Raw genomic sequence first — 13,285 nt, forward strand, 5'->3', positions numbered from 1 at the left:
AGCGAGTATCGACATTTGTCAGCATCGTCTCAACACCACGTCCGTCAAGACGAAGAACGTTTTCATCACCCCTGGCCCCATTTCTGTCAACCCTCCCCCAACCAGCGGCAACCGTTTTTTTTTTTTATTTCTATCTCTCAGAGATAGTTTTGGTTTCGTAAATCTATTTTTGACGCACAGCTTTACCTGAGAGGCGCGTTAGCACCTTCAGGATTGTGTGTCTGTGCAGGCACCACCTGTGCTTTCTTTACAAGCTCAGCTTGAGCTTGACAACCCCAGGTCCCCCTATTAAAGCTTTTTCTAAATATCTGTGGATATTAGGGACCTCTGAAATTGGACTGTTGGAATTTACTTCTGGACTCCATTTACATCTCTTTGTAAATCAGTTTCTAGCCTAAGGGGTGGCGTGGATGTCATGTCCTATAGGATTAATGAGAACTGTGTGTTGCGGGTTGGGGGGGTGTGAGGTGGGGGGTGGTAGACAGGATAACTTAGGGAACCGTATTTTTTTTTTTTTTCTTTTGTAGCAGGGAAGCTAGCTGCTCCTGTCTTTGTATGAGCTCTCGCTTTCCGTTAACATCAGTGGGACTCAGCTAGGCCCATGCAGAGAGAAATAGAAACTGGGATCATTTGAAAACAAACAAACAAACAACAAAAAGCTGGATTCCGGCCCAGAACAACGAAGCAGAGGCGCCGAGTGGGGCTGGGGGGTCCAGTAAACCTGGTCCGTGCTCCGTGAGAACAGGTTTTCTCTCTCCTCCATATGCGGTCTGGTTATACTTTTGTTCTGAAATGGACCCGTTTTTGCTTTGGCTGCAAGTGTGTACTTTACATCTGATTGGAAGCAGGAGGCTGGAGGAGTCTTTTGATTGTAAAAATGTCTGGGGCTTTGGAGGAGTTTCACAAAGCAGCATCTCTCTGGCTAGATTTACATAAGAGATTCAAAGTCCTTTGAGTCAGAAGTTAATATATTTCTTGGGGTCAACGGTATGAAAATGAAATCATCAAAAAGAGTCACTATTGTTAATCTTTTGGGGCAGGTGGCGCTCTCTGTTTCTTAAGAAATGACTTTAAAAGGAGGGGATGACAAGGGCATTTTGTAAGAAACATAAATGAATGTTCTTGCCTTTATGGTTACAAGAGGAAAAATCTAGATGGAAATAGGTTCTTGCTGTGGGTGACACACACACCAGCGTCCACTAGATTTTGCGAGTCGGGGTACCTGACTTGAGAAAATCAGGCAGTTTAAAATTTTCTCTTTATTGGTGGATACTCATCCGATGACTCTTTCAATATGTTTTTGTTATAAAAATGGTAAACCTTATAGATAAGACCGAGGTTCCCTTCAGTCCCTGCCCACCCCATCTTCGTGCCTGCCTCACCAAGGGATCTAACCGGTGGTTAGGGAACGGGAAGGTCTCTAACAGTGTATGGAATAGTTGCTGTTTATGAAAGGCGTTACATTGTGTGTTCTGAAAAGTTGATCTCCCGGCTGAGCCCTGTCTCTCTCTCTTTTTTTTTTTTTTTTTTAACTGCCTCCTGTGGTCCCTCTGTTGTCTCCACCTACCCAAGTTTCTCTAGAAGCAAAACAATGCGGCTGTTAGGAGCAAAGACCCGAGCCAGATTTCCTGTGTTTGAAATTACTGCTTATCACGTGGGAGTTTTATCCTGTGACCGCTCTGTGCCTCAGTTTCCCCATCTATAGCCCGGCGATCTGAGTAATTGTAACCTCGCACGGCAAATCTCCCAGCGTGGTCGTGAGGGTGAAATGCACTAATGCAAAGCGCTTTGGCTAGCACCCCGCACATGGCGAGTGAGATGCAAATGTCAGTGGCCGCCGTCGCTCGTCCATTGCCTGTGGATGGACAGTTTGGGTGTTTCTACGTTTCTCACCCTCAAACCCTGTAGAGGTGGTGAGCAGGGGCGTCCTCATACCTGTGTGCGGGTGAGCGTTTCTCCACGGTGTGTGCGTAATAGAGACTTGGAGAAGTGGGCTTGCTGGGGCTTGTGCATTTGGGACCATTAGCAGGGCCAGACCTGCTGCCCTCTGGCCTTTTCCGTCCCCCGCACCAGGAGAGGAAGGTGGGTTTCAGCGGGGCTCACCCCCTCTCCCTTCTCTTTCGCAGGGCTTCGTGCTGGCCGTCACCATCATCCGAGAGGCGGTGGAGGAGATCCGATGCTACCTGCGGGACAAGGAAGTCAATTCCCAGGTCTACAGTCGGCTCACAGCGAGAGGTCAGCCTCCTGGCTCCACTGGGGCCGCCTCCTGCTGCCCAGGCGTGCAGGCTGCAGGGGAGCAGAGCTCAAGGCCTGGGATCGGCCGGTGTGCGGGTACCGTGTGGCGGGACAGTCGCTCACTTGCCGCCGCCCAGGGAGGCAACCGTGAGCCCCGGGGCCTGGGGATACGTGGGCTGCATCCCTGGGTTGCCATGTTCTCTTAGGCGTGGTCCTATCAGCTGACATGTGCATCATCTACCTGGAATTAAATTCTGTGCGTTTGGCATCCTCTGCTTGCTAATTCCTTACATTTATCGGGTCTGGCTGTGGAGGGGAGTACGCCCCCACTCCCTTCATGTGAGAGATGCACACTCTGGCCCACACCCGGTTCCAAGCACGATAAGATACTCTTGCAACATCACGAAACTAATGTTACAACTTTGCAACGTTAGTTTCTGTTTATCGATTTATATACTTTTAAATTGAATTATAGTTGACATATAGTGTTAGCAACAGTTTTTTAAAAGGCACCAGATTTACATAAATATTGCATTTGTGAAAATTTCTTTGCAGGCGTCTTATACATCCTCGAAATTGAAGAGTGGAAAGTGTAGTATAGTCTGACCCAAAGAGAAATGACCAGATAACCTTTAATCCGCATTTTCAATGGCGGAATTTAAAAACCACCCCCACATACATTGTAGAGAATCCACAAGACAACCCAGCCCAGGCTGACTTCTGTTTCCAACTACCAACTCTACAACAAATTTCCTGTAAGTTTGTATTCAGAAAAGAGGCCTGCTACCTACAGCTCCCTATGACTACCGAACCCATTCAGGGCTTAATAATGTCAGGCGTTGAAAAAGTTGAGAATTCTGAAAGAGATTAGGTGCCTCGGAGAGCTGGTCCCAGAGCGTGTGTGAACTGCTTTTGTTAAACGCTTTATTCTTCCAGCGAAGCCGGCCATCCATAGTTTCAGGGTTTTGAGTAGCATTTTCCTTTTGGGAAAAATGTTGGAAGAATATGGTTCGGCCTCCGAATTTTTTGTTTGTTTGTTTGTTTGAAATTCGAACAAAATTCCTTGAGGACATGAAAGTATTTCGTCTTAGTGAATTGAATAGATGTTCATAGTGGGTGGTCTTAAAAATTGGCCGTTCTCTGGGAGAAGCGGGGGACTTAGGGCTGGTAGAGAAATGCTTTCTTATGGCTAAACTACTGTATTTAGAACAGTTTGTGACCTAAAGAATACAAACCCAGTATAATCTTTGCAAAGGCAGGTGGCTTGTAATTAGAAGACCACTCTGGAGAACGTTTTTTGTGGTTCGTGTATTTGAAATCCTCTGTTAATAACATATTCTGATTGTAACGTGTAAAATGCTTGGCAACTGACAAAAGCCCCATGGGAGAGGGTGTGGCGGATCTATTTACAGCTTGTGAGAAGGGGCCTTCGGGTGCCCTCCATCCATCCACCCGGGCGCCTGCCCTTCTTAGCTTCTTTTCACATGGCAATTGCTTTTCCCATGAACGGTTTTCGTGCCTTCCCCTGCCCACCCCCTCCTCCGCTCCTGCTGTAACTCCCCGCGGTTCTTGAAAAGGTCCTAAGGAGAATTGGCAGATGGCTCTAGCATTAAAAACTTGTCTTTCTTTGTTGGTCTCCTTTTGTGGCCCGTGGTTTCCATTGTCATGCCAATGTGACAGTAGGGGCGAACGGGGCAGAACTCTGAGTATTAACCCAGGCCCTAGCCCTGCAGTTTGTCTTGAAAGCCACTCCCCTCTCCCCATCCCTGGGGGGAAGGGGGAACACTAAAGAAACTGTCAGCTTGGAAAGTGATCGAGGTGAGTTAGTTGGTACACTTTCGGGGGGAGGGGCTAGAGAAAGAAGCCCAAACTGGAAAGTTTCAGAGAGAGGAAGAAAAGGGTGCCTTTTTTGACCTTACTTTATTCCTATTTAATGACTTAATATTTCCTTGAGTTGAGGCATTTCACCAAGAATTTCATTTTGTTAAGTTCAAAAGCCCAATGAAACAAATATAGATATGTGTATCCATGCAGGCCTGTTTTTCGATCACAGGACATCTTAAAATGTACTTTTTAGCACTATTTTTGGAGTTCGAAAATGCTTAGAAACCGAAAGATCAACTCCTTGATCACTAGATTATAGGCTGTGAGATTTTACACACATTCTGCATCGTTTCCTCATTAATGATACTCATTAATGATACATGTAGTAATAAAGTTAAAAAAATTTTTTTTGGGATAAATTTCTAACTAGCAAGAAGATTGCAGAAATCATTCAGAGGTCTCTCCTATGCCTCCCATCCGGATTCCTCAATTTTGCCACATCCTCAACATTCTCTCTCTCAGCCATCAGAGAATTAAGTTCCAGATATCGTTCTCTGTTGCCCCTAAATCCTTCAGCTTTGAATTCCTCATAGGACGTTTCTCTTACATGACACAGTACAATTAGCGAAATCAGGACATTTAACGCCAGGCGTTGCTATCATTCTAATCTAACGTCCTTACTCAAAATTTGCCGTTTGTCCCCCCAATGCCCTTTCGTAGTAGCATCTTTTTCGTGGTCCAGGAACCGGTCCAGGTTTGCCAGTCGAATTTGTCCTTTCTTCTTCGTCTCTTCGAACCTGGCGTAGCTCCTGGGTTTTCTTTGTCATGACATTGACATGATTTTGAAAAGGGGGGACCAGTTTTAGGCCGGTTACTTTATAGTTTGTCTCTCAATTTGTGTTTGGTGTCTGAAAATTAGATTCACAGCGTGCATTGTTAGCAGGAATTAATATAGTGTTAAGAAAGTCAGTGGCACAGATTCTCACTGGGATGTTGTCAAAGTTTTAGAGGCATTCTGTTGATCAAATTGAAAACATTTCAAATTTTGAGAAAAAAAAAAAGAATTTGATTTTGAACAACTGACCTAAAAGCCCTGATAATAAGGAACTCACCATTGGGAGGAAACGCTGATGACAATCTTTTAAATAGCTTCTTCCACCTTATTTCATTCAAGGTGTATCTAAAACAACACATCAGTTGGATTAATTTTTAGTGTAATTGTCATGATCTAATAAATTTCCAAAGATTTTAATAACATAATTAGACATATAGATGGGAATGACCTTTTTTCCTTTTAAGAATATTTGAGACTCCATCCTGTCCATATTAAAGGAACACGAGGGGCTGGGCTTCAGGCATTTAAGTAGATAATTTTAAAAACTTAACTAAAATAATTATACTTTATCGGCGTGAGTGTGGGGCCCTTATGAGGAGTGTCCCCTCTCTTGGCCACTGCATTCCTGGTTCTGAGCACAGTTCCTGGCACTTGAAGAAAGTAATGGTTCTGAGCTTGTGCTCTGCCTGGATTCAACACACCTGCGTCCACCTCCTCCTGGCTGTGTGGCCAGATCCCTTAACCTGTCACTAATCGGGGGGTTGTAATAGCAGCTACCTTCAGAGAGTTGCTTAAATGTAACTCTGGCATGGGAAGAAAGTAGCACTGTGCCTGCGATTTGATGTGTGCTTAAGAAAGTGCTGGTGGTATCGTAGCAGGGAGCCATTGAGTGTCAGTGGGTGAATAAATGGAGGTTATGGGAGACATCGGAGAGGAGCTGGTGTGATGTCTTCCTGGAGGAGATGAGTCTTACAGGATGAAAGAGAGTAGGACTGGCTGTATCATTCATGGGGCCCAGTGCAAAAATGAACACTTATTCAAACATATTTAAGATTTTCTGCAGGGTGACAGCAGAACATTAAACCAAGGCAGGGACTGAGTGCTGGGCTCTGTGCCAGCACCTGGAGCACACGCCTTGTAAGTGGACCTGGTAAAGAGTTCTCCAAAGGCCCCGGGTCATGGTGGCTGGGAGTATGGGGGACAGAACCCCGAGTTTCAGGCTCCATCTTATTCTTCCCAATTAGGCTGCGATTCCAGAGCCGCTCCCTCCTGGGCAAACAGAGGAAAGGCTGTGTAGGCCAGGGAGGACCTGAGACTCTGGGACTCAGGAGTGTGTACACAAGGCACGCCACAGGGAGGAGGTGGCATTGGAGCGATTTGAAAAATGCTGCCCACGTTGGAAACCAGGAGGAAGAAAAAGAAGGAAGATGACCTACCATAGCCGGCCAGGTGCTGCTGGGTAAAGTCTAGGCTGTAATTTTTAAACAGCCCTGTAGAGGGAGCTTTTATAGGGAATGGAAGCCCAGATTGGCAAAGTGCCCTATCTCACTCAGAGGCTCTAGCTGCTTAGTGACCCGCTTGAACCCTGGCTTGTCTGAATGTAAAACCTGAGCAGGTCCAGGCACCTACCATGTGCCTGGAGCCGGGCTCAGCACTTTGGCATCGACTGTCTAAACAATTGCCAGAGTGTTCAGAAGGGCTTTTAAGATTTAAGTCATTTTAAAACACATTTCGGAGTCCAAAGAAACCTATCAATCCAGCTTTCTCCTTCTAAGGTGGACAAATTGTTGAAAAGCCCCATAATAATGCTTTTGGATAAGTAAGGCTCCCCTTGCCTTCTCCTTGAAATCCACGTTTCGACGTGATCAGCTGTGTAAGAGAGGTTCCTAGATCTTTATGGGTATCATGGCTCTAATTATAAGGTCTCCCCAAATTGATAACATTCAGTAGCACTGTAAATACCAAAGGCAGCGAAGAGAGTATCTTGAAGTAGGAGCAGACCCAGCAAAACTTAGGTTTGTTACTCGAAAGATTTGGCTCGGGTCAGCAAAGAAGAATCTAGTAAATGAATGATTTCTCTTTATATTTGTCTTCTCCGAACTAAAAGTTTAATTCTGCCTTGATTATCACAGGTGGTGAGGGCAATTGGATTTGCATTTTTCACAGGATGAATTCCACGGTCTTCACACCAGGAATGTTTTCCCAGACTGACTTTGCGATCAAGGGCTAAATGAAGCAAGCGGATAATTAGCCTTGAAAGAAAGTGCAAACAGAAGCATAATTAACACAATTGCCAATGCGTCTTTCCTGCTGGGGACATCTGGGCCCAGCATAAACCATAAGTCATAAACCAAAGGTCTATGCAAAAGGGAGAGAAAAATCTCTCCCACCTTGAGCTTTTTAGTACCTAGGTGGTGTAAAAAAAAAAAAAAAAAAAAAAAAGATCTTTCCTTCTCCCCAGTTTTTTCCCAGATAGTTTTGCAAATGCTACTGTTCACCTTTTCCCAATTCGAGAGTGATATCTTTTTTCAATTCAATTCAAAATCCACTTTGGACCATTATTTAGGATGGCGGTTAATGTGATTAAGTTTTGAGGACAAAGGACATACGTGTTTTTCTTTTGGGGAGTGACGTTCCATTGGCGTTCATCAGGAAGTGGGTTAGTGTAGGAAATGTGCCCATTACTGGGAATAAGTTAGCTAATACTTAATTAACTAAAGCGAAGCTCTATTCCTAAACACAAATGCCATTTGTGTTTTCAAAGTCTAAGATATGCTTTATACTTCCTTTACGGAGAGGGCCAGCGATGCTCTTTTTGATATCACTGCTGCGGAAGTCTTGCACAGGTCTTTTTTTGAGGACCTGCAATACGGTTTCGGTGAGCAGAGCCCTCTCTGCCGCAGCTTCTCGTTAAGATTCAGAGCATTTACTTTTACAAGTCTTAAGACAGATCGTGCCAAACACTTTCTCTTACATTCTCCGACAGATGCAGAATTGTTATTTCAGACTCCCAAGGTTCTTTTTCTCTTCCAAAGTACTCCGTTCCACTTTATTGCAAATCGTTGGTGAACTGATCTATCGTTTAATTAAGAAAAAAAAAAACCCTAAAAGAATTCACATGCAGATTGGACTGTCATCTTTTCCAGGAGGTATTTGGGCATTCCCCCTCCCCGCCCCCACCCCGCCCCCGTGGGGGTGGATGTTGGTCTATTTCATCATTATTGGGCACCAGAAGCAGAGAGGACCATTTATATATTTATTTTTAAAGCCTCTGTTGGGTATAAACTTGTCACATTTAAACTACAGCCTCTCTTTTTTCAGTTCCCACTATTTTAAACAAAAGCCCCAGGAAGTGGCCATGGAATTTCCAATAATATCTTTTCATCCGTTGCCTGTTTTCAGATATCGGTCTTTTCTTAGGCTTTGGGGAATGCAGACGACTGTATTGGAATATGAAATTTTCAGCTTTAAACCAGACGCGTTTTAGTGTCAAGCCCAGGAAATGTACACATGCTGTAGAATTTACAACTCATCGCTGTGCAGTCAGATTAGAGTGTGAGTTAAAGAGCGAAACATTAACCAGGGTTCGTGCGTGGAGATTGCCCTTTTAGAGCTACACAAGCAATCCATACCCTGGACGCACGGCGAAAAATAGAAAGATCCTGGAGGTGTTCGGGGTCAAAAAATAGGCCCTTCCATACTAGTGCCCCAGAATTTATTTAAAAACCGTTTTTTTTTTTCTTCTTCTTCTTTGCAGGCCGTTCTGCATTTTGACTGAATTGTCATTCGCTTGTTTCGACTCAAGAGAAACATCTGGTTTCTCCCAGCAGTGTAGACAAACTGCTCTTATTCTGATGCTGTCATCCATGAAAGCATGGTTTGGGCTCAATGGATTTGCTTATGAAAGGCTCGGGGTCCATCTCTACAGAAATAAACAGCTCTAGTAATTGGAAGTTTGTTCCCTGTTATAAACTCTGGCTCGGAGGCGGCTTGCGTGAAGTGGTGAAAGCCGAAAGGGATACATTTATTTTATAGAAGGCATTTAATGATTGACGATGTGGCTGGTGGAGAATTTTCCACTTAACCTTTGTGAAAATCTCTCACCCAACTTCTGCAGATGCGTTTGGAAATCCCAGCGCCTAGAGGTTGGAAGATGGGGTGTTGCAGTGTTTACGGGGTCCAGGAGAGAAAAGAGAGGTCTGAGGGGAAGTGTGTCTGCTGACTTCTCAGAGGGGTGCTGGGAGTCCCCATCTCATCAGGTGGTGGCCTGGGCGGATGCTTCTCCCTCTCTGTTGAGATAGGTGACGGTCACTAAACGTGCTGCTTTCTATTTCTCATATTTCTCTGGTAGGAAAGGAAGACGGGGAACTCGGCCGGAGTGCGTCTGTTTCTCGTTCTCCCCCTTTTTGCAAGAATGGTGGTAAACAATTCAGGAGAATGGTTAATGTAGGGTTAGAAATCATGTGTTTTGGGTCTTTGTCACAATTTTACAATTTTTTTTTTTTTCAATTCTGTGAGTTAATCCCAGCCACTGAACGCTCGGCCATTTATTCAGATGTCGACAGCCAGCCCCAGTAAATGCTGGAATAGAAGTATCGGTATCTGCTTTCCCTTCCCTTCCTGCCCCTCTTCCTCCTTTTCATTCCTTTGGTTTTATTTGCCTTTTCTCATTCGTGACACACACACACACACACAAAACAGGAGCCCCCCCATGCAGGCCCAAACTGCACATTTTTGGTGGCCCCCAAAAATGGCAGTGAGGGACAGGAAGTCCAAATCGATGCTCAGGACCGTGTGTGAGCTCAGTAGCGTAGGAGCATCTCCTAGGTCTCCCTTCGTTGAAGCCGCGAAGCCGAGGTTCGTCTCCCCCCAAATACTAAAATGCTACTGAGGGGCCATGGGGAAGCAGCACAGTGACTTCACGGCGGGTGTGGCTTCTGAGATGCGGAGCCTGAGGCCTGAGGGCCGATGGGCAGATACAGTAGAAGTGTTTGTGTGAGGGATCAGCCCGCGGGGTTAGTGAGAAACTGCTCTGCAAACAGCGGATTAAAGAGGTTTTTGTTGAGGTAGAGCAGATGGACAGAGAGAGGCAGAGTTCAAATTAACCCGTCGTAAATCAGGGCTCCCTTGTAAGAAGGGAAAAATCTGGATCACTTAAAAGTTTGAGCTAGTTTAATTTATTTATTTTTTTTCTTATAAGAAAAGCACCTCATGCCCATTATTAAAAAAAAAAAAAAAATCAGTGCGGAGGATTTAGAAAGTACGTGTGCCAGAGGAAAAGATGAATCCCCCAACATCCGCAGAAAGAATCATGGTCACTCCTTTTAGTATGATCCTCATGATTCTGTCCTCTGTCCCGCTAACATACACACACAGACATATGCAAATATTATTTAATAAGGCTTGAAACGCATGCTCTTTCAGCTAGAAATGAAAAGAAAACTTATAACTAGGTCTCAAAACCCAGAATACCAGTGTGATCGTTTGGGCCAGGCTGCCAGCATAAATTTCAGTAATAAAACCAAAGACAACGTGTAAATTTATGTTTGGGAAAGTTGGGGCAAGCGCCAGCGAAGGAAAAGTTCATTGGCACCGAGGGCCGTTGAATTTACAACCTTCCTTCCGGGCACGTCTAGGTAGGCGCCCCGGGAAGAACCGGTCCGTAAGGGGCTGTCTGCTGCCCCCTGGTGGGCCAGAATTGTTGAGGCAGGAAAAGAATCCTACCCGTCAGCCCTTATTCACCCCTGTCTCATGATCTCTGCCGGGGCTGAGACCATCGGGCTGAATTTCACACTGCATTTAATGAGGGCGGAGACGACTCAGTGCTCACTTTCTAGGGGGAGATGCTCATCTTTTGGAGAGGAATGGACGCTGGGTCCAGCCCGTCTCTGTCTGCTTCGTGCTTTTCAGAAGTCATTAGTGCTAGTTCTATTTCTTATCCTGACAGCATTTAATTAAATCCAAAAATTAGTTAAAATCAAACCCAGTGGACCCTATTAGAGCCGTTTGAATAGAAATCACTGGAATGCTTTGAAAAGTCTCGATGGTGTCGCATTAACGAAAAAGGCACCTGGCGTTAAATTATGTGACAAGTGTGAAATATTGTGAAAAGTTGTAAAAGTTTAGAGCCGTGCACTCAGGCTATGTCGTTAGGGTTTTTAAGTTATTTTTCATGCTGAAGAGACAAGAACTAGGAACCCTCGTCCATGAAGGTTGGGTGCGTATGGCGGGAATGGATACGTGGAGGGACTGGCCGTCGAGGGTCCATTTCACCCTCGCTCTGGGCAGAGACTTTACTAAGGAGGATTGAATCGTCACTATTATTTCTTTCTCTCAGCTGAGCATTTGTAAGTTAAATGGGCTCATTACGAGAGACGCCGATGACATCAAAATCGTATGGTGTTCCTCCCTTGTGCGAGAGTTTGACCCACCACCAGATTCGAGGGCCGCCTTCTCTCTGGGCTTGCTCTCAGGATGCTGGACTCCTGGCCGACCAGCCGCCCCACCTTCATCTTGTTCTGCTCCCTGCTTTCATGGTATCCTTCGTCTAGTTAATTCAGGCCTCACCCCTCCTGTGTTGACACCTCCCTGCACCCCACTATCTGTTCATTGCCTCCCTCTCTCCCTCCCTCCTGTGGAATGTGAGTCCCAGAGGTCCCCAGCCTAGGAAGATGCCCGGGATGCAGCAGGCGCTCAGCGTCTGGTGCTTGAATGTTGGGTGAATAATCAAGCGCCTAATGTGTCTGGGTCCTTCTTCCAATGGGGAGGTTTCCCCCTTTTCTGCTCCCTTAGCACACTGGACTCCGCCTCCATGTCACTCACCAGTCTGCACTAGCAGCGTCTGTGTGGCTGGCTTTCTCACCAGCTCATGGGTTCGCAAACGGCAGCCGGCGAGCCAAATCGGTTATTGTTTGTTTGTATGGCTTGGGAGCCGAGAACTTTTTTTTTTTATGCTTTAGAATATAAAATATAAATGTGCATTAGACTGTTAGCCTCTCAGTGGTTGGGAGAGTTGGAAACTGTCTCTTGGCCTGTGAAACCTAAATTCTTTACTGTCTGGGCCCTTTATGGCACAAGCGTGTTGTTGGCTTTTGCATGACAGTGTTTTTAGGATAGGAGGACTGTCTTTCCTTTAATTTATTTTTTTAATTTTATTAGTTTCAAGTATCCAATACATTGGTCAGACATGTGTCTAGTTTATAAAACGATCCCCCTAATTGCTCCTTCTCTGGCAGGACTGTCTTTCACCTTTGAATTTTTAGGACATAGCACTTAGTAAATGTCTTTGTTTTGAGTTGAGCTGAACTCTGTTTTTTAGTCCATCCTCGGGAGTCAGATGTGGGTGTGAATCCCGGCTTGCTGTGACCGTGAGACTAAGATGCAGCATCTCTGAGCCTCCTCTCATCCGAAAATGAGATAGTTGTACCTTTTTCTGATGGCCATGGTGAGAAATGAACGAAGCTGTCGATATGTCAGTATCTACGCAGCGCTTAGCACAGTTGTCGCTTAATGTTAGCTGTTACTCTTCACTCAGAGACACGTCCAGCAAAAGGAGAGTCCGATCACACTCACGTGAACCAAACCGCATGGCAGTCGCAAACCAAAACCAGTCACTTCGGGTTAGCTTCTTTCTGGTGCTACCGAATATTAAGAGTTGCCCTTTTTGTCCATGGATCTAATTCTTAATTTCCTCCCCCATTTCTGTGTCTTTTGGTGTTTGTTTGTTTGTTTTTGAGGCTGAACGACTCTGTGAAGATGCGGGTTTAGAAAAGCGTCCGAGGCACCGTTCGGACGGAAGCTGTCACTTGAGGGGCGCGGGCACGTCCTAGCACTCTCACAAGGGGCATGGATGGGTCTCTGGAGCCGTGTGTGTAGCAGGTGCACCTCGTCTCAGAGGGGCAGGAGGCGATGATGCTGCGGAGGGGCAGGTGGGGGCGGGGAAGCACCTGCAGCCTGGCGGACGCTCTGTAAAGACATGAGGAATGGAGATGAATTCAGGCGTGATGTATCTTGGACCTGTTTCTTTGCAGGGACCATGAAGGTGAAGAGCGCTAACATCCAAGTTGGAGATCTCATCATCGTTGAAAAGGTGAGTGGGGTCTCGGCTGCTGTGAGTGTGTGTGTTTAAATGCGATGCTGTTGCTACCACGTCACAAATCCTAACACGTAATGAGTGTATCTGGTAGACTCATCGAATGTGTTACACTGTTTGCGAGTCTGTCCAACAGCTCTGCCTGGGGAGAAAAAGCTCTTTCCCGTGAGACACACACACACAATATTTTTTCAAGGTTTATGTGTGCCGATTAGCCAGAAATCTTACTGACGAACACAGGTTTTGATTTCCTGATGGATGTGTTTGTTGTTGTTGTTGTTTTTATCATAAAGGCTCTC

At 45.5% G+C, this 13,285-nt stretch overlaps 1 protein-coding gene across 1 annotated transcript in view; it reads left to right on the plus strand.

Moving 5' to 3' along the window:
- ATP9A (ATPase phospholipid transporting 9A (putative)) overlaps positions 1 to 13,285 on the plus strand; it is a 113,484-nt gene that overhangs the window by 22,437 nt on the left and 77,762 nt on the right. The window contains exons 4-5 of the mRNA XM_023534081.1: positions 2,127 to 2,235; positions 12,925 to 12,983. Of these exons, the coding sequence (XP_023389849.1) occupies positions 2,127 to 2,235; positions 12,925 to 12,983 (168 nt within the window). The remainder of the gene's footprint in view (positions 1 to 2,126; positions 2,236 to 12,924; positions 12,984 to 13,285) is intronic.

This window comes from Pteropus vampyrus, unplaced genomic scaffold (genome assembly GCF_000151845.1).
Source record: "Pteropus vampyrus isolate Shadow unplaced genomic scaffold, Pvam_2.0 Scaffold117, whole genome shotgun sequence".
NCBI classification, from domain to species: Eukaryota; Metazoa; Chordata; class Mammalia; order Chiroptera; family Pteropodidae; genus Pteropus; species Pteropus vampyrus.